Below are 25377 nucleotides of genomic sequence, written 5' to 3'. Positions count from 1 at the left end.
TTAGCCTGGTCTGGAGCAGGTTAGCTGCACAGAATAAATCTCCATGGTAACTTATGTGCCTCTGTTTTCGCGCAACCGAGTCACGGCTAAATTCAGCCAGGATGACTGAAAAATCCTGGCTTAATCCCCTATCTAGGTTTTGTGCAACAGCCCCCTGGTCCCAGTGTCTCCTGTGATTTTTGAGTTCTTTCATTAAATATTCAGCATCGTATCCAACCTGCCTGATTAAAAATCAAACTTGTGAACACTAGAGCAACGAGGTGTTTTTGTGTTCTTTGATGTCTTGTCATTATTTATGCTTAGTGTAAGAGCTGCTCTTGTTTATCATAAGCTTTGTATGTAATATCCACACTTTACCAGTCCTGACATTGTGTTGTCATGCTATTTGTTGTATGTGTTGTCATGCTATTGTTGATTTTGTGTGTCTGAAGACCTGTGTTTCTTGTCTCTATGCAGTGCAGGCTTGTTTGTATTGGCATATTTTCATCGCTTTTATTGTTGATTGTAATTTCAATGCTTTTATTCGTAATATTTGTGCTTCCAACTCTTTGCTTGCCCAGGGACAGATGAAAATTAGCCTTTCTTGCTAACTCTGGCATATTTTCAGAAATGTTATTAATATGCACCGTCCCTGTCAAATAAAATAATACAATTCAAATTAAATTAAATTAAAATTAGATTATGTGAAAATTAAAATGAACCACCGCACACTGAGATGACTTAACTGTGATTTTATTAGGAGCGAACAACTGTAGCTTCTTCAGGTTCATTCAGCACAATTGCATGAGTACTCACAGGTGGGATGAATACATCTGAGTCACATGACTAATTATCACTGTCTTCATTTTTTAAAAGTGAGAATTTTACAAAGGGCATGACAATAAAAATACATATTTCAAAAAACATGACATGATTAATATTACACAGAGTTACAAGAATTTTACATCACTTAAACTTCATTAGATAGACTATCTCCTGTAAACAGGATGATCGATCCTACAGCTATCCCTCTACATCTCTACATGGAAAGGGTGACTGCCTAGTGGTTCATCTCTCCCTAATAGTCCAAATAGCCTGCGTAGCGATACAAGTTAATATTAACATATCACAGAAAATAACTCAAATCCTGTGTTTCATTTAGTCGCCTTCTTAAGAACTGGTTAATCAAATGACCACCTCTTGGACTGGGTCGCATTCTTTCAATGCTGATAAATTTGAGGGAAGTAGCTGACCCAAGGGTTTTTCTCCTTGCAGTGTCTAGCACTGGCATAAACCATATTTCCATTTCTAATGGCAGCCTTATGCTCAGAAACTCTCAGTTTGAGATGGCACTTTGTTTGGCCTACATACATTAGCCACATGGGCATTTCAAGATGTAAATGACATGTGTAGAAAGACAGTTAGTGAATTCTTTTATATCATATGTTTTTCCTGTATGAGGGTGATTAAATGTCTTGGTATCAAATGTGTTTGAAAAGTGTGTACATTTTCCACATCTATTATTTCCATACACTTGTTGAGAAAGCCAATTAGTTTGTGCAGATTCCTTATACATAGAATTGACAACAGTATCCGACATTTCTGCCTCTTTTGAAGCAAAAACGAGGTCTAGAGGATGACAAATGATTCAAACTTGGGTCACATTCTAGGATTCTCCAGTGTTTGTTTATAATCTGTTTGACTTGCATAGATGTACAATATTCAGTGTGTTTAGGGGGAGGATTTAATAATTCTTCCTATCCACACTGTTAGCTTTTTCAAGTTTGATCAATGAGTGTCTGGTCATATCCCCTTTGTCTAAAACGTTGAGACATTTCCTTAGTTTTAGTTTGATAATCCTCTTCTTTACTACATATTCTTCTCAATCTCACAAATTGACCATATAGAATGTTGCTGATCATATGGTCAGGATGGAAACTTGTAGAGTGTAAAATGGTGTTTCTTACTGATAAATAGATGTCTCCAATTTTCCATTTTCATTAACATTAATCAAAGGATTCAAAAATTGATTTTTTCATGACTGTTTTCCATAGTAAAATGCAAAGTGGGATGAGTGCATTTTTATATTCACTAAATGCCCTAAGTTCATCCTCCAGTTAAATAGATTAGTTGATTAACAACCCCAGATGTTACATTTCTGTTAAATCTTTTTGACTCCTTTCCAATTACTTTTTCACATCACATTTTGCAAATTTTTTTAACATTATATGCAATTTTTATTTTTTAATGATGTTTTTGTAGCTTACCCATGATGTCTCTCTTGAGCTCCACAACCACATTTTCACTGGTGTTTATTCTGGTCTCCAAAACTGTAACATTTTACAGGTTGCTGTGTTCTCTCTTCATAAAACAGTTGTGTGTGGAGTCATAGAATATTGTCGCTACTGCAGGAGTTGTACTTTTCTTCAAAATACTTTGTGAAATTATTTTTTTTACATATGACATCCTCCTCATATTCATTAACACTAGAATGTTTTTTTATTCACTGATAAGTGCATACATATATAGACAATATGGACATACTAATTAATACAAAGGCAACAGGAGATGATATTGGTTTACAAAACATAAAAGGACACAGATAGGTAACAGGGGACAGCATGTGAAGAAAAGAAAGAAAAAATTTAAAAGAAATAAAAATAAATAAGTGGAGGGCGTGATCTGTTTGGGTTTGGATGCATTTCAGGCAAGTTTTGCAGGATGGGTTTGGTTTAGTATTATTTTTATTTTTTCCTAAAAAAAAAAAAAAACACTTGTTTTTTAAACTGTGGAGAGGTTGTTTGATATTGTCAGTAGATAACTTTTTCATCCTGTGTCTTGTTCATGTAAACAGACAAAAACACACACACAAACAGATTATTTGGATTTCATATTTTTAATATTGTAACATTGAGACTTCATGCAATCAACTGTGGGTGTTTTTACAGCAGACCTCACATAGCAAAAAGTAGGAATCCACTAAAAGTGGTACGATTATTGTGATCATCAGAAACACCGTAGTCTGGGGTGAGAACCATGTAGATCTCATCTCCCTTTTCCAGTTGAAGAACAAATCCATTAGACACCATGACAGTGCCATCGTCATAATTTCCATCATAACTACCAGTAATTCTCTTGTCATTGTGATACAATTTAATACCTAGCCAATTTGTAGACCGATCTTCAAACCCGGTGAATCTGAAGTAGTAGGTTCCATTGACTGGAGCTGTAAAGACACCTACAACAAAGGAGGAATTCAGTCTTTTTCTCACCATTAAAATCTTATGTCAATTCAACAGGAAAATGTTTTTAATTGTTTTTATCAGGCTTTATAGGTGTGTGTCTAACTCTGGGAATTAGTCAATTCAGTAAAAACACAAACCAAACCAAATACAAGTGACAACTATCAAAGCTTTCACAGAAGAACCCATTAGAATAAAGAAAGACTGCCAAATGAAATAAAAATAGTTATATAATACTTTAAAACATGTGCAAACTATGTAAAAGAGAAAGTCTCTTCACCAAAATGGCATCATGTATATCCCAGTATAACATACTTTATCTGAAAGAGCTTTATAAGAGCTTCCAACCCAGAACTAGCCTACTAAGAAGACAAGAAATACGAAAAAGGAAAAAAAAAAAAAAATGGAGAGACAGACAATTTCAAGGGAGATATTCCACACTTGGACAACTAAGGATTCAATAAAAGTTTTGCATGAAAAGGTAATTCCAGAAAAAATGATTAATTGGATCATAAATCTATAAGATTGTGTAATAATTCAAATAAAATCAGTGTGAGTAGGTTAGAGAGGTATATGTACCTGTAGTTGGGCTATAAGCCTGGCCGATGTTGGTGAAAATTTTACTGAACTGAAGTGTGATGTCAGTATTGAAGGGTCCAACTGCTCCTGCGTCAGTAAGGCCGACAGAAAACGCCACCTTTGGTCGTTCTGTGTGAATGTGGAAGACACACATAGAGAGAATATTTTCCTCTCACATCAGTAACAGCTGCAAAATGTCACTTCTGCCTCATTTAATAACTGTATTCATGTCACTCTGCATCCTGCTGCACAGAGGATGACCCTCCATTTACCATTGCCATTCTCACTGCTACCATAATATGACATTTTGACTTTTTAATAATGATATAAGCAGCTCACCTGCATTCTCTCTCTTGAGCTCCTCCACCTCATTTTCACAGGTGTTCATTCTGGCCTCCAAAACTGTGAACACATTCATCATTTTTATTGTAAAGGAGGTAAAATACATAACTGGAACTTGAAACACACGTATGTGTATCTAATAAACTGGCAGCTGTGTGTTTTGCAGCTTACCGGTGTTCTCCCTCTTGAGCTCCTCCACCACATTTTCAGTAGTGTTCAATCTGGCCTCCAAATCTGTGAACACATTTCTAGTTACTATTATGAAAGGTTTACAGTCGATCAACAGTCAAGTGTAAAATGACATTAAAATGTATAATATGTGAAAACTACATGAATCTGTTTAGCACTATGTGAATGAACCTGTATTCTCTTGCTCCATCTTCCTCAGCTCCACACTTTGTTGGATCACCATGTCTCTCAGCTCCTTCAGCTCAGCCCAGATATCAGGGGTGATGTTAGTCTGATGACTGGTTGTTTTAACACCCAGGATCTCAGACTGAACCTCTGTCTGAGTGATATCATTCTCTGTCACCCCTCCACTTTCACCCTGAGCCCTCATCCAGTACAGACAGAGCAGCAACGCCAGAAAAGCTGCAGTACGCCTCATTGTGAAATATCACCTCGTGTCAGACAGCCAGATGCAGTCTGACACGTCTTGCTCAGTTTCCGTCTTTATATACACGTAAAACAGGTCACTGAACTGCTGTATGAGAATGAAACAGGTGTCTGATAACAAATATGAAAATAACACCAAAGATCTTTGAACACTGAACTGAATTTAAAGCAATCTATAAGTTAGAGTTCTTTCCTTCAAAATAACAACATTAAAGGACATCGTATTTATTTTATTTAACATTTAACATTAATATTATTGTGATGTATGTTTATGGTCAGCAGGTTTGAAGTTTCTTACATAATCACTATGTAGGCCGCACTGTGCTCTTATTTTCACACGCTGTTACTCCGACCAGAGGATCTGCAATAGAAGGCAAAATTAATAAGAAGATTAATAATTGATCAACAGCCAGATGTAAAATTTCATATTGAACTTGTCTGTACTAAACAGATAAATATCTTTTAAATTCTCTTCAGTCACTTTGAGAATCAAAGTTTGCAAATATCTAATTGAGCTGATAGTAAATGATCCAGACCAGTGACATCTCAGTGGTACCAAACTGGAACTTGAACCCAAAGGTTCATCAAGAACCATACCTTAATATCAAATAAATATATTCTCATTGCTAGCATGCAGTAAAAAAAAAGGTTTTACATGTTATTGATTTTTGTAGCTTTTGTATGTTGTATGTATGTATCTGCAATAGAAGGCAAAATTAATGAACATATTAATAACTGATCAACAGCCATATATAAAATCTCATATTGAACTTGTCTCTGCTAAATACATAAAAGGCTGATGGCTGATACTCTCTGGTCAAACTATAAAACTGAAAATGGAAATATACAGTATATCCACCATAAAGCTGATATAAAAGTTACATGGATGAATCTAATCCCATATAAATAGATGTGGGCCTATAAAACCACTGACTGTCAGTCTGGACCAACATGGCAGACAGTTGTGCTGTATGAGCTGCAACTAAAGCAATAAACTACTCAGAACAGTCATTTCAATAATATACAAACATTGCATGAATGTGTGAGGCCCTGTTGGATCATCATGTCTCTCAGCTCCTTCAGCTCAGCCCAGATATCAGGGGTGATGTTAGTCTGATCACTGGTTGTTTTTGACACCCAGGATCTCAGACTGAACCTCTGTCTGAGTGACTGGTAGGTGCAGGGGGCAGTATATAATAATATTAATGTTATTTACTTTACAGTAATGTTAATGTAACGGTAGCTTGATAGTTTGGATAGCTTTACTGCTGATGTATTGTTTGTCCACAATTACTGTAATTAACACCATACAAGTTAAAGTTCTGCTTCATGCTCTGTCAGACTTTTAAAAGGAAGCTTTTTACATTTCCAGAGTAAGTGAAAGAATCAGGAGAGAGGAGACAGAAGTGAGGAAGAATTGCAGGATATAAAAGTGTTGAAAGAAAAACAAGGAGAGAGTAAAGAAGACACAACTGATTCAAGATTGAAAGAAACAGTTTAAGGAGGAAAGAGAAACACATAGAAGCAGCCCAGGTGTCAGGTGATGGAGAGACATGAACACATTCAAAGCAGGAAAACTGGTAAGAAACTTACAGCTGTATATAGATACATTACTGTTCTGGTAAATATTTTTAAAGGCACAATCTGTTATCCAAATGTAAACTAAAGGACATCCTAACAAAAAAAAGTCAAAACACAAATTTGAAACCTGCTATAAAAGGACTAACACATCCTTTAATACAGGTAGTAACACTACACAACAACTCTATTATCATGATGTTTTCACAAGCTGTTAAATGGTTGAAATAGGTGAGACACCAGCAAAAAATCTCTGTGTAAATATTTAAATACTTGGGAGACTATTTTCACATTCCTGACAAGCATGTTTGGTAAAAACTGAAAATGACACATTGCAGCTCAGTGGATGTTTCTTATTGTTTTAAACCTTGAAGATGTGCTGACTAGAAGTAGAAGTAGCAGAAAAGTACTGTATATATCAGAAAAACATCCAGTGGTGAATGATCACAATTCACTTTGTTCTCATTTTGGTTGGAAAAATGTATATTAAAGAATCCTACAAAGTTGAGTCTTTATTCAGTGACATCTCCATTTTAAAAACAATTAAAACATCCAATAAGGTATTTCAACCATGTTCTGAAATACCGCAAATGGAGTCCAAGAACTTGCCGTTAAGTTTCTTTTAAGATAAGACTGTAGCAGCTGGTTTTGTCTCACTGTCTCTTGAACTACTTTTGAACTCTGCCTCTTTGTTATTTTTAGCTGTATTTTATAATCTTTAAAGATTCTCCCCTTTCCATCCCAGTTGTTGTATGTCTTGTAGTTTGTTTGTTTGTTTTTATTTCTTTGTAATTATGGGATTTGAAGAGCTATATGTTATGTCTGGATCAGAGATTGTCATCATATCAAAAGCATATTCTTTGTTTAGAAACAATATGTTTATGCTAAATGTCTTTAAAGAAGCAGCCTTTTCACCATTCAGGGGTTTTTGTTTTTGAAAGCAAATTGTTTTATATATCGTTCAGTCAAACATTATAAACTGAGTCCTTCAGACAAGAATACTTGAAGCCTTTGGCTAATCCTGCCATTCATTAACCCTTACAATGACAAAACCTTGGTCCTTACAGGACAGGACTTTTGTTTCATCAGGTGGGGGACAATGATATAGTATGATGCAGTTTGTTGTAAGATTCCATGTTACATTCTGCTTGAATATGAGTTGCTATACTTCAACAGGTTGTGCTAGAAATGATGTTGGTGTATGTGGTTTTTTAAAATCTTGTCCCATGTGCCCCTTTTTAACTTTGAGCAACTGCCCCTCTAAAGGTCTCTGCATGGCCCTCTGTCACCCCTCCACTCTCACCCTGTGCCCTTGTCCAGTACAGACAGAGCAACAACACCAGAAAAGCTGCAGCACTCCTCATTGTGAAATATCACATTTTTATCACAGACAGCCAGATGCAGTCTGACACGTCTCGCTCAGTTCCCGTCTTTATATACACATAGAACAGGTCACTGAACTGCTGTATGAGAATTAAACAGGTGTCTGATAACAAATGTAAAAATAACACCAAAGATCCTTGAACACTGAACTGAGTTTAAAGCAAACAACTAGTTAGAATCTTCAAAATAACAACATTAAAGGAAGGGGTCACAATCTTGTAAATGTAAAAAAAAAAAAGTAAAAATATAAAAATTAAGCCAAAGATCCTTGAACACTGAACTGCAAACAACAACTAGTTAGAATGATGTTCTTTTGAAGTCATTAGTACTGAATCCTGTAAAAACTACAAAATGTTAATGTTGAATGATCATGAGAACTAAGCAGTTGATAAGAGCAATGCGATTCGATTATTCAAAAGTGTATATGTTTGTTTCCCAGACTCAGGTTGTGAAGAGCTACAACTAGGTCATTGTTAATTTGATGTGTATTAATGTGTGTTTTTAAAGTATTTATTGCAAATAGCACTGCAGAGCAAAGCCAACAACATGTACTGTGCAAATCCTGCATCAGTTAGATCAACTGAAAACGCCACCTTTGGTCAGTTGAGATTTTATACTGGTCTGCCCAGATTTGTATGTCTTTCTGTGTGAGGCCTTGCAACAGAAATATGAAATATTTAAATTAGAAAGTATATTTTTAGCCTCTGCCAGTTAACTTAATGACATTTACATGATGTAAGTAAGTTTCTCTGTTCAACATCTATTTTTTCAGAGCTACAATGCATTTTAATTAGCATTATGCCATCTGTACACCGTTTCATTTAAAAAGGTACTTTAGCTCTCTAACTTCCTTACCACAGGGGTCAAACAGTGGCCAAAAAATCTATAGACCCTTCTTTTAGTTTTTAAAATAACAATGAGGAGCAGTTCAAAATCCCATACCCTTTCAATCCAAAGTTTTGAAAAATAATATTGTACCTGTCTTTTTATGATTTCAGCCCAGCCATCTCTGTATTTGCTTCCTCTTCAACTGACTTGTTTTTTTTCGGCTTTGACACCCAGGGCTTTTGCTTTAAATTGAGAAAAGAAATCCAAAGGAAGACATGTTATTAAACTATTACTTTTCACATCAAATAAAGACTTCATAGGGAGGATGCGTGGTGCCCCTGTGGCTTAGGAGTTAAGACTCCAACCACTGAAAAGGATGTTTGATATATTGTTAAAACACCTTACAGAACATGCATAACATCACATTCTTAGAAGAGATTGAAGACAGAGATAACCAAAAAAAGCCTATATGACATGGAATATGTAACACTGTTGGCTTTGTCAGTAGTCTAAAGTAATTCACTTTTGGGTTTTCAAACATAAGTCTACATTACACAAATTTATCATAAAGGCTCTATTCAAACATGACAAGGTTGTCACAGATAGAGTTGTAAAGCATGTGTGACAGTTACAATCTGATAAGGAGGTAGATCTCTTGTTTGTCCTCACCACTAGTGAGTGCATTTACATGTGCAGTATTATTGTAGTTAATGATAATATCCTGTATTATCCTGTTTTTAGAAACAATAGAAACTGGAATACTTTGACTGATCCTGGTTTCTGATTATTCTCTCGGTCTGTTCAGAAATTAGGCTGAGGAAGTGATCTTTCTCTCTTTCACCATGTGCTGTTGTAACCACCCACAATGTGACTGCATTTTATTCAGACTGGTTGTAAATGTTACAGAAATGTTACAGGGTCTGAGCTTGTCTTTGCTGGCATGACTTTTACAGAAAAGTGCCACAGAATCTTTTCAAACATGATGCCAAAATGTCAAATTGAAACAACTTTACTAGATGATGTGCATATCTAAAAACTGATAGAGAGAGGATGAGAGACAGACACAGAGACACACACACACACACAGACACCACTTCTTCACCTTGGCTCTGTCTTATCTTTGAACTGTAGTGCGGCAAGGCATCAGTCAGCAGGTTCTCTGTGTGAAGGGGTCATTTCTTTAGTCACCTTTCCAAAACGGCAAAGGTATGACCACAGTTGTTCCAACTGTTCCCCATCATGGGAAATCTACAAAACATTAAAAACAAAATCAGAAGCAAATATTTAATTATTTTTATTTTTATGCTGTCTGTGACAAATTGCAATAGAGTTCAACACAATGTCAAAACAAAATGATGATAACCTGACAAACAACATTGTGCCCATAAGCATGGAATGCAGGTACAGCATATGTTGTTTTAGTCAGAAGATCTGGGTAAAACTTGTGTAAGAAAAACAGAAATAATAATACTGCATTAATGATAAAATATAGTTTTACCAACACTGCCACAGTTAATGAGAACAAAGCAATACCCCAAATGTATTGTATTTTGACTAAAAAAGAGACACGAAGATTGTATGCAGACACCCAAAAGCGGACAGGTAAGTAGTAATTTTGTTTCTCTGGAATAATTTTAAGATATTACAAAGCAAACATCAAGCTAACATATAGAAAAATTACCTGCACATGAGGTTTTAATTTGCATGCAATGTCATACATGAAGACAAGTTTTTCTTCTTGCAATTCCTTGAGCAGATAGACAGCATTGGAAAGGCTTCATTTTCTGGTTGTTCAATGTTACAAAAAAGTTTGTCCAACTTACACTATTTGACCTGTCATAAACAATTTTAAATTAAATAAATGATAATTTTAATTTAAATAAGAAAAAAGAGAACATTAATTGTAGTCACATGGTCTCATTACTGCATTACAGTAGTGCATTATTCTGGAGTGCAAAATCAGGAATGGTAAGGTATGGTTAATCGCTGGCCAAGGTAGATCTTCTTTTGGTTAGGCAGACAAGACTATGCAATGGCATATTGCTTAATAGCAGTTAGCAAGCATTAGGTATTTACTTTAGCTAACGTTACTTCAACTTACTTGGTAAAGTTATTAGCCATGGGATGGAAAGATACAGAAACCCCTGTCTAATATCAATTAAAAAAATAACGGAAATAATATTTATCCCATGTTTGCAACTGTTGCTTTTGTTTTGTTGTTAACATTTTGTTTTTTTAAGTAACTAACAGCTAGTGCTGTGACACAGCACATCTACTGTCATCCATGACTGATGCCAACGGTCCTTCCCGTTTGTGGTCATTTTTTTCCTAGGATGGCAAAGTCACGACCCGCCATACTCTGCCTCTGATTGGCTTACCCTGATATTCTTACCCTAAACTTAACCAATTTCACTCCTTATGCCTAAACCTAACCAACCCAACCAACGAAGGCAACGAGTACTAGCCAATCAGAGGCAGAATACGGCGGGTCATGACTTTGCCATCCTGGGAAAAATATTTGGCTTCCCATTCTTTTCACATGTTGCACACAGATATAGGCGTCCCTTGCCAGTTGCTTAGCAACCAAAGTAAAATAATATGTGACAATCTAGTCGAAATGACAGCCTTTTGTTCAGATAAAAAGAAATCACTTAAAACATTAATATTAAAAGGTTATATATTCTATTATCTGTTTAATTTGGGATTGATGGGGAGTGAGAGAAACAAAGAGAAAGCACCCACGCCCAGATGACGTATATTTCGTGCATGCCAATGTTTTTTTGTTGTTTTTTTTTAACTTATTTTTAAAAAAAACTTTCCATTTACAGAACATAAACATATTTTTTACAGAACATAAACATATTTTTACAGAACATAAATATATGTTTCCGTAAACATTTTAAAAAACTGACAAGATCTGTGACGAGTATCTGTGACGAGTCCTTCACAGACTCAAATACTGTTATATGGGGGGATGGGGGGGGGTCTCTTTGTTTAATATCGTTTTGATGAATGCGGTATGGAGGATAGATTTTGGTCAATAAAATATTTTTTAAAAATTGATAATGTACTTCAAAGCACGTGCTTGATAACAGGCCCTCTGTGCCTACTGGGTTCCACCAACATTGGCTCACTGAAATAAATGGGTGATAACAGCCTCCTGAACCTATTAGTAGGTTGGTAGGCCTCTATTAGCCCATATATTTGGGACTGATGTGTGCCTATAACGCCTATTTAATAGGCTGATAACAGTCATCTGATGTGTATTAACGTGTGTTTTTAAAGTATTTATTGCAAATAGTGCTGCAGACAAAGCCAACACAACAAAAAACATGTACTATCCAAATATGTAAAGACTCGACGGCACTATATAAAGCTCTAAGGTGCATAGATGGAGTTGTGGTCATTCACTAACATGGGTTTAACAGTTAAAGGTAACTTTTTTATAAAATGTGCTTTTTTTATATAAATTTTAGGTGAGAATGTTCTGTGACTTGCAGAGTCTTGTTCATCTAACCAGAAAAAAACACAGACAAATTATTTGTATTTTATGAATGCTTATATTTTTTAACATAGTAATGTTGAAACTGTGTAATATTATCTGTGGGCACTTCACATATGCACTCAAAGAGGGAAAAGCAGAAAACCATCAAAGGTGGTACGATTTGAAACACCAAACTGTGATGGGAGACGCATGTAGATCACATCCCCCTTTTCTAGTTGAAGAATTAAAGCATTAGACACAGTAATATATCCAACACTATTACCGTAGTTTGAATTATACATCATTGACTTGTTATTGTGATAGAGAAAAGCACCTATCAAAGCCGAAGTACGGTCATCCCACAAGCTGAATCTGAAGTAATAGAATACCTGTAGTTGGGTTGTAGGCCTGGCCGATATTGGTGAAGACTTTACTGAACTTAAGTGTGATGTCAGTGTCGAAGGGTCCAACATGTCCTGTGTAAGTAAGACCAACTGAAAACGCCACCTTTGGTCGGTCTGTGTGAATGTGGGAGACATGCATATTGAAAACATCACTGATGTGCAGTCTCTGAGAAATGTAACTGCATCTTTTGTTTGTAAAATATTTTCCTCACTGACATACTGCTTTTCAACCACACAATATAGTGACACTACAGTCAGTTTGATGCTGATAGCAGCATCTTGACTTTCAATGATTTAAGCATCACACCTGCATTCTCTCTCTTGAGCTCCTCCACCTCGTTTTCATTGGAGCTCATTCTGGCCTCCAACACTGTGAACACATTTTAAACTGTTATTGTAAAGTAGGACTATGGTTAGCAGTTTTCACATTTTTCCTTGATTACTATGTAGGCCTACCTGTGCATTTATTTTCTGTTCCTGTTACTCTGGCTAGAAGATCTGCATTAGAGGAGGAAATGAATTAAAATTAACGTCCAAGCATAAAATTTTATTAATATGTCAAACTTTTTTCTGATAAATAGATCTTTTTACTCCTCTTTCATCAGTTTTGGACTTCACATGTGATAGACTTTAAAACAACAATATGTTTTCTAATAACATGACTTTTTTACTTAGGATTTTTTTTTTTTTTTTTTTTTTTTTTACTTTACCTATGTTCTCTCTCTTGAGCTCCTCCACCTCGTTTTCACTGGAGCTCATTCTAGCCTCCAACACTGTGAACACATTTATCACTTTTATTGTGAAATAGGATTATGGTCTGCAGTTTTCACATTTTGTCTTGATTACTATGTAGGCCTACCTGTATTCTTATTTTCAGTAGCTGTTACTCTGACCAAAATATCTGCAATAGAGGAGAAAAATTAATAGGTTAAATAGATTAGTTAACAACCCCAAATGTTATATTTCTGTTAAATCATTTTGACTCCTTTCCAATTACTTTTGTAAATCACATTTTGCAAAAACACGTTTTCTAACATTATATTCAAATTTTATTTTTTAATGATGTCTGTAGCTTACCCATGATGTCTCTCTTCAGCTCCATGATCACATTTTCACCAGTGTTTACTCTGGCCTCCAAAACTGTAACATTTTTCACAAAAAGGTTAATTATGAACCTTTTATCATGATAATTTTCTCACTAAATACATTTTTATTTCTATCACACAATGCTATTTTTTCTTTTTATTGATTTTTGTAGCTTACCTGTGCTCTGTGATGTTTAAAGTGTTCCCACCAAAACATTATTAATGAAACTTATCTTTATCTTAACCTCATTAAATATTTTCTCATTGCCAACATAATAAACTCAGTTTCATTTTCACACTTTGATTTTTTTAAGCTTACCTATGTTCTCTCCCTGGAGCTCCTTGACCAAATTTTCACTGGCGTTCATTCTGGCCTCCAAACCTGTGAATACATTTAAAGTTTTTTACCAAAAGGTTCATTTTGAATCTTAGATATTAATATCAGTAAACACCTTAAAGATTTGGTTACATTTAACTCTTGAGCTTGACAGGAAAATCATCACAAACATGAATTAATTATATATCATTTAATAAAATGTAAATATCTACCTGCATTCATGCATTCACTGGCTGTCAGTCTGGCCTGTATGGCTGGAATAAAAGCAATAAATTAGTCCTAAAAGTAATGAATATGTGAACATTGCATGAATCTGTTTAGCACTATGTGAATGAACCTGTATTCTCTTGCTCCAGCTTCTCTATCTTGCTCTTGCTGTTACTCAGCTCCAGACTGTGTTGGATCACCACGTATCTCAGCTCCTTCAGCTCAGCCCAGATATCAGGGGTGATGTTAGTCTGATCACTGGTTGCTTTAACACCCAGGATCTCAGACTGAACATCTGTCTGAGTGATATCATTCTCTGTCACCCCTCCACTCTCACCCTGAGCCCTCGTCCAGTACAGACAGAGCAGCAATGCCAGAAAAGCTGCAGCACTCCTCATTGTGAAATATCACCTCTTTAGACAGCAAAATTCATTCTGACACGTCTCGCTCAGTTCCCGTCTTTATATACACGTAAAACAGGTCATTGAACTGCTGTATGAGAATGAAACAGGTGTCTTTGACAACAAATATAAAAATAGCACCAAAGATCCTTGAACACTGAACTGAGTTTAAAGCAAACAGCAAGTTAGAATGATGTTCTTTCCTTCAAAGTAACAACATTAAAGGACGGGTTCACATCTTTCAAGTCTCTCTTAAAACAACAGTCAGGTGCCCTTATGAACATTAAATATTCCTGTTCATACTGAACATTAGAAGATCCCTTCAAAATGCACTTAAATGTAATTGATGGGAGCCAAAATCCACAAGCCTCCTTTTGTGCAAAATTATATTGAAAAGTTTATCTGAAGCTAATATGAAGCTTCAGCCGTCCAAATGAGTCAAATCAATTAGATCTCTTTCAACATTACAGTCTTTTTAGAGTAAAAGTTCCTCTTTTTGTTACTATACTTCCACTATAGCTCAACAGGGAAACACTGTGTGAGGAAACACAAAGAGGGAATTTGACGCTAAAAACACTGTAAATGTGGCAGATATCCACTTGATATGACTAACTCAGACTGTTGAAGCTTCATATAAGCTTCACATCAACTTTTAAATGCATTTTTGCACAAAATGACTTTTGGTTTTTGCTTTTGATTACAGTGAGGTAAACCTCCTTCACTGTTCATATAGACACCTGACTGTTGTTTTGAGACAGACTTGAAAAGTTGTGAACCTTTAATGTTGAATGATCATCAGATCCTCATCAGAACTAAACAGATGATAAGTGGGATTTCGGTCTCTGATCTTTTTGTGTGTATGGGTTGGTTTTCCCAGACTCAGGTTTCAGTATCCCCAAATTAAAGCTTAAATTCAGCATTTTAACCTCATAGTCATTCTTTTATTTCAAATCTTGTGTGTTGCAGAGCTCATTCTGGCCTCCAACACTGTGAATTTAACATTTAACATTAATATTATTATGAAGTATATTTATGGTCAGCAGGTTTCAAGTTTTTTACATGATCACTATGTAGGCCGACCTGTGCTCTTATTTTCACACGCTGTTACTCTGACTAGAAGATCTGCAATAGAAGGCAAAATTAATAAGCAGATTAATAATTGATCAACAGCCAGATGTAAAATCTCATGTTGAACTTGTCTCTGCTAAATACATAAATGGCTGATGGCTGATAGTCTCTGGTCAAATCAAAAAACAAAAAATGGAAATATACAGTATATCCACCATAAAGCTGATGTAAAAGTTACATGGGTGGATCAAATCCCATATAAATAGATGTGGGCCTATAAAACCACTGGATGTTAGTCTGGACCAACATGACAGACAGTTGTGCTGCATGAGCTGCAACTAAAGCAATAAACTACTCAGAACAGTCATTTCAATAATATACAAACATTGCATGAATGTGTGAAGCCCTGTGTGACTGACATTAATGCACTCACCTGTAGGGGAGAACGGGGTAACATGAGTCACATTTTACATATGATAATTTTACTGCAAAATGAAAATGTATTTGTTTCAAATAATAGTTACTATATACACCTCAGGTTGTTGTATACCCATGGAAATTAAAACAAGTTATCTAATTATTATGGTTTAAGAACAATGAGCCATCAAAAAAAGTTAGTCCAATGGCACAACTTACCGCAAGGTAGGGATAAAATGAGAATGGAGATAGGGTAAATAGCGCTACCATTATATACTGATATAAAAATTACAAAAAATCAAACAAATTTATTATAAAATTAAAAATAATTTTGAACTTTATTCATGCCATCAATTTAACAGATGCAAAAACTTGTACTTTTAAGTAAAATCATATGTTTGTGTCTTGTTGTTCAACATGTTACCTAAACATTTTCAGTAAAGATTAAACTGTGATTTTTGTGTGTTAACTACAGAAAGAAAGTGTGTGTAAATGTGCTTTTGTGTAAACAGACAGGTGACAAATTAAATAAAAAACCGGTACAGGTCTGAATGCTTGACCCCTACAGTGAGGGGATCTGGTGGTTCTGTTACACTGTGGGGGGCGTCTATGGTTACCTAGATAAAGGGGGTGGCTCATTTTATCCACTGTCTCTATTTACCCCGTTCTCCCCTATTCTCTTGCTCCAGCTTCTCTATCTTGCTCTTGCTGTTCCTCAGCTCCACCTTGTGTTCGATCATCATGTCTCTCAGCTCCTTCAGCTCAGCCCAGATATCAGGGGTGATGTTAGTCTGATCACTGGTTGTTTTGACACCCAGGATCTCAGACTGAACCTCTGTCTGAGTGACTGGCACGTGCAGGGGGCAGTATATAATAATATTAATGTTATTTACTTTACAGTAATGTTAATGTAATGTTAGCTTGATAGTTTGGATAGCTTTACTGTGATGTATTGTTTGTCAACAATTACTGTAATTAACACCATACAAGTTAAAGTTCTGCTTCATGGTCTGTCACACTTTCTGTCACACTTTTAGGAAGGAAGCTTTTTACATTTCCAGAGTGAGTGAAAGAATCAGGAGAGAGGAGACAGAAGTGAGGAAGAATTGCAGGATATAAAAGTGTTGAAAGAAAAACAAGGAGAAAGGGGGCTATAAAGACACCTGCAACAAAGGAGGAATTCAGTCTTTTAATTGCTTTGTCAGGCTTTTTAGGTGTTTATCTAACTCTGGGAATTTGTTGTAAAATCCATGTATGTTAGACTGTGTTAGAAATCTAATCAAGGAGTCAATTCAGTGAAAACACAAACCAAACCAAATACAAGTGAGAATTATCAAAGCTTTCACAGAAGAACCCATTAGAATAAAAAAGATATTCCCCTCTTGGACAACTAAGGATTCAATAAATGTTTTACACATATAAGTTAATTGGATTTTATAAATGCTTATATTTTTTAATGCAGTAATGTTGAAACTGTGTAATATTAACTGTGGGTACTTCACAGCTGCACTCACAGAGGGAAAAGCAGGAGACCATCAAAGGTGGTACGATTGCTGCTCTCATCTGCAACAATGTAGTTTGACTGGAGACGCATGTAAATCTTTAAGTTGGCTGGCAGATGATGCAGGTCCCTCATCTGGCAGCAGGATCATTCTTCACAGTAACTTATTAAAACATGATGTGAATATTTGTAGATGCTTTTAGGGACATCAGATATTATTTTTGATGCTGATGAAAGAACGCAGATCAGATTCTGATCCTCTAAATGATCTAATAGGCTTCAAATGGGCCACCGGACATTAACGGAATCAAATCAATAACGAGGTTTGCTTCCTGCCTCTGTGTGACCGTCCTGTCGGTCCTGTGACGGAAAATATAAATAATTCATCTCTTTCTTGTGATCTATTTTTTTGGGGCCTACCTGAGGCATGTTGGCACGTGGCCAGGTCACTTTAGGCCAGTTCAGGTTATCTTAATGAAATGCTTTAATAATGACAAGAATAATCATAATTACAGATCTTTAGATGAAAAATATACACAGATGGGTGGACAAAATAACACAAGCAGCACCTGATCCTCTTTTCAATGCATGTTTTCTTTTGTGTAGTTTAATGTGATCACAAACTATTTATTTGCCATATTAGACTATTTAATTATTTTTAGTGGCTGTGCTTCATAAACCAGCAATTAATATAGCAACTATGTCTTTGTATATTCAGCCTGACTCACTGGTGACCTTTGCAATTGTAATAATGTGATTTTCACGGAATAGATAGTATAACAGAAACACAACTTTAAAGAATCAAGATTATATTTTAAAGGGCAGCTATACATTTAAAAAAAAAAATCCTCACACATCATGACAGTAAATGCCAAACACTGGAAATACTGCATTAGTGAAGACGATCAGTGATCACAAGTTCTCACAACAAGATTACAGGAAAGACAGTGAACGAGACAGTTTCACACAACACAGCAAACTGCAGCCTTTAATGAAAAGCTTCCTCATAGTTTCTCTCTAAAATTCAGCCATTGCTTATTTTTGCAGGGCAATGCATTGCAATATATTAACATAACAGACCTATCATTTAAATGTAGTTTTACTTGTTTGATCCACTGAAACCTTCCTTCCTCCCTCACACCTTTCCATCCCATCTGCATACAGTCCCATTATCTCCTCTAACTCACACATAAACAGTGTATACACACAGTCTGTGGTGTCAACGCACCTGCCTTTCTCCTCCTTTCCTTTCCTCTTCTCCGTCTGAAACGTCTTCATCAAACGCAGTCTGTCCATCAGCTGTCCTCTTGTTCTTTGCAGCCTTTATCCTCGCAGATCAGACATGTTCAGTGCTTTTGTTTATATGTTCATTGCGTTGAACTGGTTATGTCACCGCTCGTCTGCTGCAGGTCACGGGGATCCGTTGTGGTTCATGGGATGCGTCAACGCCAGCAACAGACTTTATCCACAGGAGGATGTCCGTGACCTTGACCCGGTAACCTGCTCTGTGCACTGCCTGGATGAAGGGTGAGAGAGCATGTAGAATAAGCTGAATTTCAGCCAAAGCTGGTTTGGATGTTTGTGTCGTAAAATTACGGAGAAAATGCATTTCATGAATTTTTAAAATGTATTCCTACTGGAAGAAGTATTTTCTCAAAGGTGTCACAAATAATCTGACGTTAAGTAATCTTGTATTACGTATGAAAACATTATATTTTTATATACATTATCAAGCACTTACATAGATGACATGTTCTCACTCTGAAATACATTGGGGTGTAAAATCAAACAAGAGGCCGATTTCTTTTAGATAAAATATATGACAGGACAGCTCATTTTTTCCCCAGTATTTCTTTTTTATGCTATGAAAAAAAAATCAAAAATGGTTTAAAACTTAGCAAAAAGCATTTTCAATCACCAAAAAGCCTTAAAACATGGAAAATAAATGTTAACTTGACCTCTGGACTCAAGAGAGATTGGCTGACTTTTGCACTTAACATGTTTTCTATTGCAACAAAGTGTTTCACCAGATTTTAATGCATCACATCTTGGATTCCCAACATCTTTCTAAAACACAAGACATGTTAGCAGGAGGTGTGCAGCACTTAGACACTATTTTGGAGAGTATTATATTAACCTTCAGTATTTGTTGTTGAAGGTACCAGACTGCAGCATTAACATTAGAGAGATGTTACTGTGGTAACCAGCTGCATGGTTGGATAGTCAGTGAGTGCTTCAACATATCTTCCCATGGAGGGTCAAAGGACATCAGAGGAGAAAGTGAGGGACGAAGGTGAGATATGCTGCGGCATTTACTATTTCCTTCTCCGTTTTCTTTCAATATTCTATCTGTAACTATCTCCTCAGTGAAGTAAAACATTTCAAATTCATAATAGCTTTGACGACCAGATCATCATTTATACCCTTTGTGTTTGAAGCTTTTTGTGTTTGATATGTCCTGGATTCTTTTACTGTGAATGAAGAAAGTCAATTTCCATTTTTTCTTTTCTCGTCTTTTCTTTTCTTTTCTTTTCCAGTGTGCTGTACCTGCCTGTTGGAGGTGGAAAGGGAAATGTGGCACTCTACAGAACTGAAGGACCCTTTCTGCACAGCATCAGTGTGTCTACCTCTCCAGACAGAGTGCATGCTGGGAAAACTTTTGTCTTGGAGGTTTCTGGAAACCTGGCTGGACGCCCCAACCAGCCCACAGGTCAGCTGCTACTTTACACACTGTAGGTTCTGTTCCTGGAAATATGCATACAGTGGCTGCTGTGTCTCACTTGACACAGAGGTTTGTTTAAGTTAACAATGAAAGGAAATGATTTTTTTTTCCCAGTTGTGTTACATTGTCTGCTGTTTTTTTTATTTTTAAAAAATTGTCATCTGTTGTGTTTTTTGATATTATGTTAAGTATTTTTTAGCTTAGGTATAGATAAAAGTGTTATTATTGCAGAAGAAAAGTCTGGTGGAAGCTTCAACTTTAGAGTTAATTTTAGAGAGACAAAATTTATTTTTATTTATATTTTAATAAGCTTTTTCCCCCATTTTTGCAAACATAAAAATAATACATCTGCAAACCACAGTTAAAGCCTTGTAGGGGAAAATACTATATGTGTTATAATGATGTTACAAAAAAAGTTATATACATATTAAAGCTGCTGCAGAACCATGCTATAATGTGTTAAAAAATCAAGATGATTGCCAAATGTATACTGCATTAATATTAGTAAAGATCAAATGCATTCAGGTAATTGATTTAGATCCAATTTTAAAATAATTATTTAAGAAAATGTTTTCTTAATGTGGTGGTGAGCAGTATTTCATCCAGAATGTGGTTGATCATAGATTTTTATCTAAAGGAATCTACTTACACAGAGGCAAAAATATACATATATATTATCTGTTACTGGTTTAATTTATACATACATAATTTTAAGCACTTTTTTTCTGAATGAGGTTTTTGTTTTTATTTTCAGGGATTGTGGGTCTGGGAGAGGAGAGCCTCTCTCATGTCAATGTGGAGTTTCTGTGGACGACCACTGCAGGTCAAAGTTCGCATCATGTCAGCGTGTTGGATGATGGTTCCTTTGCTGTGTCATCTGATTGGATTTTGGAAACTTCAGGAAAACATGAAATCAGTAAGGCACAAGAGCGAACTTGTTTTGTTCAGTAATTAAAAATTGAGGGATTAATATATTTTTAAAAATTAATTATTACATATTTGACCTAACACCTACTACCTCTCCACCCCTCTATTTTGTTTGTAGACATCAGCGTCTCCAACCCTCTATCCAGACTCTCCTCCACCCTCCAGCTCTCTGTCTTGCAGCCATTTCCTGACACCTTGGTGATCTCTTTGCTTCATGGCCCGTTGGGCGTCCCCTCCTGCATCCCCTTCCTACAGATGAACTCCCACAATATGACTGTGAAGGCAGCATACATGGGTGACCCTGTCACACTACAGGCATATGTGGCTGATGGGATGGAGGCAGAGTTCTCCTGGTGGTTTACTCACAGAGAGAGGGAGGAAAACAAGGGGGTGGAAGAGGACAGGACGAGTGTAAAGACAGCTTGCCTCCCCAACACTGACTGTCTGAACAGTACTATGGTATGTAGGACTGAGAATATAGCACGACTGTGTGATGCAAATGTATCTCAAAGTTAATATATTTTCAACATTTATTCGTATACAAGGTCTGTAAAGTTATTCTTTTGCTCATGAATTAAGAAAACTTCATTATCTAAGCTACATGAAGCACCTTTGGCACATTGTTGGCCCTAAATCACAACAAGAGACAGTTGATAGAAGAAGTGTTAGCGGCCTATTTGTTATTGCTTTATACCAAACTCAGGTACCCAGACTCAGGATTTAAGAGAGAAATGCTGTAAGCTGTCTCTGATGCAGAGCTCATTTTGTGGTTTTTAGAAGATGCTGGAGTTTCATTTTGATTATTCTTAGTAGTTAAGGATATATGACACTAAAACTACACCAAAAATCACATAGTATGAATTTATGGGGCCTCTGTTAGTGTAAAAGGAATGCTGTTGTCTATTGCAGTCCCATTTGGTGATTTAGGCTGTCAAGAAAGGTGTTTTTTGATGTAAAAAAAAAAAAAGGACAGGGCTCAACACCGTCTGTCATGTTTTTAATCTGGCAACTGAGGAAATGTAATTCTAAATGCCCTCAGAACTGGACCTTTGAAACAGAAGGAGTTCACGTGGTGTCAGTAAATGCCTCCACTACCTCTGGATGGACACAGGAGACAATCCATATCGTGAGTATTCTGCTTTCATTCACTAAAAATGTTTTCTTCATGTGGCATCAATGATTAAAGGATACATCTGATAATATTCTAAATCTGTTTTATTGTCAACAAATCTCATAAAAAAGACCAAAACCAACAAAATGTTAATCTGATTAGTTTAATTTATTAGATTTATTTGTCAGAGACCAAATACAAAAAATCATTCATCTCACATAAGGAGAAGAGATGTGTTGTGCCAGATTTAGCTACTAGCACATTTCCATCTGTCGCTCTATACTTTACGACTTCCCCAGCCTGTCTCTGGCTCACAGCCTCAAGCCCACTGGTTGCTACGGAACACACAGATCTCTAAAAACAGGTCACAAATTTATAGTTTCGCTTTAAAAAAAAAAAAAAAAGGCTGAATCATTTCCTCAAACAGCTGCGCACTGTAGTTTTTTGCAAACATTACTCAAACAGGAGTAAATAATGTATTTGTTAGGAGCTATTTTCATCTGCGGATTAATATACATTTGGTGCATTAGCAAGTATTTACCACAGCAGAACGGTGTATGTGGGACAGTCCAAACAAACCACAGTGCCCATGTTCATCCTAATGAAGGAACATGTCACACAGTGCAACAGTGTGGCACATTAATGTGTTTTTAATTGTTTTTGGACAGCAATCGTGGTCTAAGGCACAGAGAAATGAGCTACATCAGACTTTGGCTACACTTCTCAGTATGATCAATTCATTGTTGATTTTGGTATTTTTAATGGGGTCTGACAAAAAGAAAAATGTAAAATATGACCACTTATCCTTTAATCTCACATTTGTGTGATGTGGGTGTGTGCATTTGCAGGTGGTTGTGCGTCTTGCTGTATCTGACCTAAGAGTGAGTGTATCTGGGGAACAGCTGAGTGCAGGAGAGGGCATTTCTGTAGACGTGCAGCTGCTCACCACCATGAAGCAACTACTTCTTCTCAACCTCACACTGAACAGCGACAACAACCAAAATGATGATGACAGAAGTGACTTAACTAATTGCAATGAAAACATCAGCGACAACACCGCTAACATTAATAAAGCTGAGAATCATACAGGAAAAATTACCAACCAGGAAAACAGTAATGATCACAACTGTAGCAACGGTAGCCATGGAAACATCAACTATGATCACAATCTCAGTCAACACCACAATAACATCCGTTGTCACAGTGGCACCCACTCACATCCCCACCCTAACGGCCTCATCCCTCTACACCACCTTCACACATCCAACCGCTCCAGCTGCCGTCTGCACCTCCACCTTCACTGCCGCCTTCCCACCACTGCAGGACAGTATCACCTCACAGCATCTGTCCTTTCCACCGTTGATCCTTCATCAGTGCTGCTCTTCACTGTCCTGCCTCCAGCCTTGATGGTATATGAGCGTATACGAGCCCTGAGGCCTTCTGGGAGTTGGATGTCAGTAGTTCTGACACAGACTGAATTCAGCCTGGAGGTTGTCAGCTGTGTGAAGTCGAAAGTGGTTTGGACTTTTAGTTTGGATGATGCTGTTGTGATTAACAGAACAACTGAAAATTGGAACATAAATGTGTCTCTTCCAATAGCAGGGAGTTATAATGTCACAGTTAAGTCATTTAACCCAGTCAGCTGGGCCTCCTTCCACACTCACATACTGGTTCAAGATCCAGTTGGAGAGCTGGTCTTAAAGGTTCCAAGTGTGATCACAACAAATCGAAAACATTCAGTTTTATTTAGCGTCACAGCAGGGTCGAATGTAACTGTGTCTCTGCTGGTGAATGCAACAGTACTGTACAGAAACAGCAACTACGCTGCAGAAGAGGAGGCAGCAGTGGTTTTGTTTTTTGACCACACTGGGACAGTTGTGATTGAGCTTCAAGCTGAGAATCGAGTCTCTTCTCAGAACAAGAGTGCGACAGTGCGTGTTGAGGGGAAACGGAAGCCGTCACCACAAGTTAATCCAACCTGGCAACCACCCACTAGTCAAAGGCCTGTTCACAACCTTACTGACAATGGTAAGGAAGTAACTGACACTCACTGAGCAGTACAAAACATACGTGTTTATTTCTTGTAAATGTTAAGAATAATATAATATAAACTCAGATTTTGTGTTTATCTTTCATTGTGACAAAGTTCTTAAATAATTCCCTAATGAATTTTTTAATGTACAAGCACCACCCAAAACAGCTGCTTTGTTACATACAGCTTTAGTTCAATCAAAGTCTCTGCTTTAATCTGAATGTGACACTGCAAAGGTGTTGATAAGCTAACTTTTGGAAGTTTATCACTGTCAAAGAAAATGTAAGTTTCAACATAATTAAGTAAATGAATGCTCATAATGCATCCTTTAATCTGTCTTTTTTCCACATTTTCTCTTATTTACCACTTTCTTGAGACAACATAATTTTGTTTAAAACAGCAGTATTTCTTCATCTCTCTGTCATGGAGTGTTTACATTTCTGTGACAAATACATAACATGTCGACCATGAAATCTGTTTTGTCCTCTAGCTGTGAGGATTCATGCAGCACAACAAGCTTATCCCACAAACACAGATATAACCTTCCTGGTTGTAGCTGATGTCCCAGACCCTGTGGAGTTTCTCTGGTACTTCGGAGACTCAAAATCCGCCAGAACCACCTCAAAGACCATCACCAAAAGATACTACACTCCCGGCAGGTACAACACACAGAAACAAATATTTGAAATACAGTGTAGGTGCTGTTTTGACTATAATGTAGCTGATTTATTCTATTATTAATTACCAAAAAATTTTTCAAATTAATTATGTGACTATTTTTTATGACTTCAAAATGATGTCAAAAGTGCTCCTAATCTTCCAGACTTATAGATTAACCTCTGTGAATGTGACTCTAATAGCATTTTTCAAGTGTTCAAATGTTGTGTTTCTCCTTTAACTAAAGCCATTTTTCCATTCATAAGAGCCAGAAGGGTAAAATATTTGTGTCTCATTACAGTCAACATCTGGTGACAATGGATGTGATTACTTTTCCATTTGCAAATTATGTGGATACCTCAAGTAATCAGTTTAAGAGCTTGTGCATTTACGTTACTGTAAACTGTGTCGAAAAAATGAGGACAAACTCAGTTTAAGTGTGTATATACTGAGGCATGTAAACACAGTGGTGCATGTG

At 36.5% G+C, this 25377-nt stretch overlaps 2 protein-coding genes and 1 pseudogene across 2 annotated transcripts in view; 1 reads left to right on the top strand and 2 right to left on the bottom strand.

Moving 5' to 3' along the window:
* Window positions 1-2856: 2856 nt before the first annotated feature.
* Window positions 2857-4817, bottom strand: LOC137173362 (cerebellin-1-like). The gene is made up of 5 exons (XM_067578164.1): window positions 4503-4817; window positions 4314-4376; window positions 4140-4202; window positions 3801-3929; window positions 2857-3217 (listed from the first exon to the last, which is right to left on the bottom strand). The coding sequence occupies exons 1-5, from the start codon at window positions 4747-4749 to the stop codon at window positions 2934-2936; spliced, it is 786 nt and encodes a 261-aa protein (XP_067434265.1). The 5' UTR covers window positions 4750-4817; the 3' UTR covers window positions 2857-2933.
* Window positions 4818-12170: 7353 nt separating this feature from the next.
* On the bottom strand, window positions 12171-13887 carry LOC137173801 (complement C1q-like protein 2; annotated as a pseudogene).
* Window positions 13888-19416: 5529 nt separating this feature from the next.
* LOC137173800 (polycystin-1-like protein 1) overlaps window positions 19417-25377 on the top strand; it is a 33582-nt gene continuing 27621 nt past the window's right edge. Inside the window, exons 1-5 of the mRNA XM_067578878.1 lie at window positions 19417-20160; window positions 20927-21088; window positions 21218-21558; window positions 22139-24238; window positions 24733-24901. Of these exons, the coding sequence (XP_067434979.1) occupies window positions 23161-24238; window positions 24733-24901 (1247 nt within the window). The 5' untranslated portion in view covers window positions 19417-20160; window positions 20927-21088; window positions 21218-21558; window positions 22139-23160. The remainder of the gene's footprint in view (window positions 20161-20926; window positions 21089-21217; window positions 21559-22138; window positions 24239-24732; window positions 24902-25377) is intronic.

Source organism: Thunnus thynnus, chromosome 21 (genome assembly GCF_963924715.1).
Source record: "Thunnus thynnus chromosome 21, fThuThy2.1, whole genome shotgun sequence".
Taxonomy (NCBI): Eukaryota; Metazoa; Chordata; class Actinopteri; order Scombriformes; family Scombridae; genus Thunnus; species Thunnus thynnus.
This window is presented reverse-complemented; position numbering and strand designations above follow the sequence as displayed.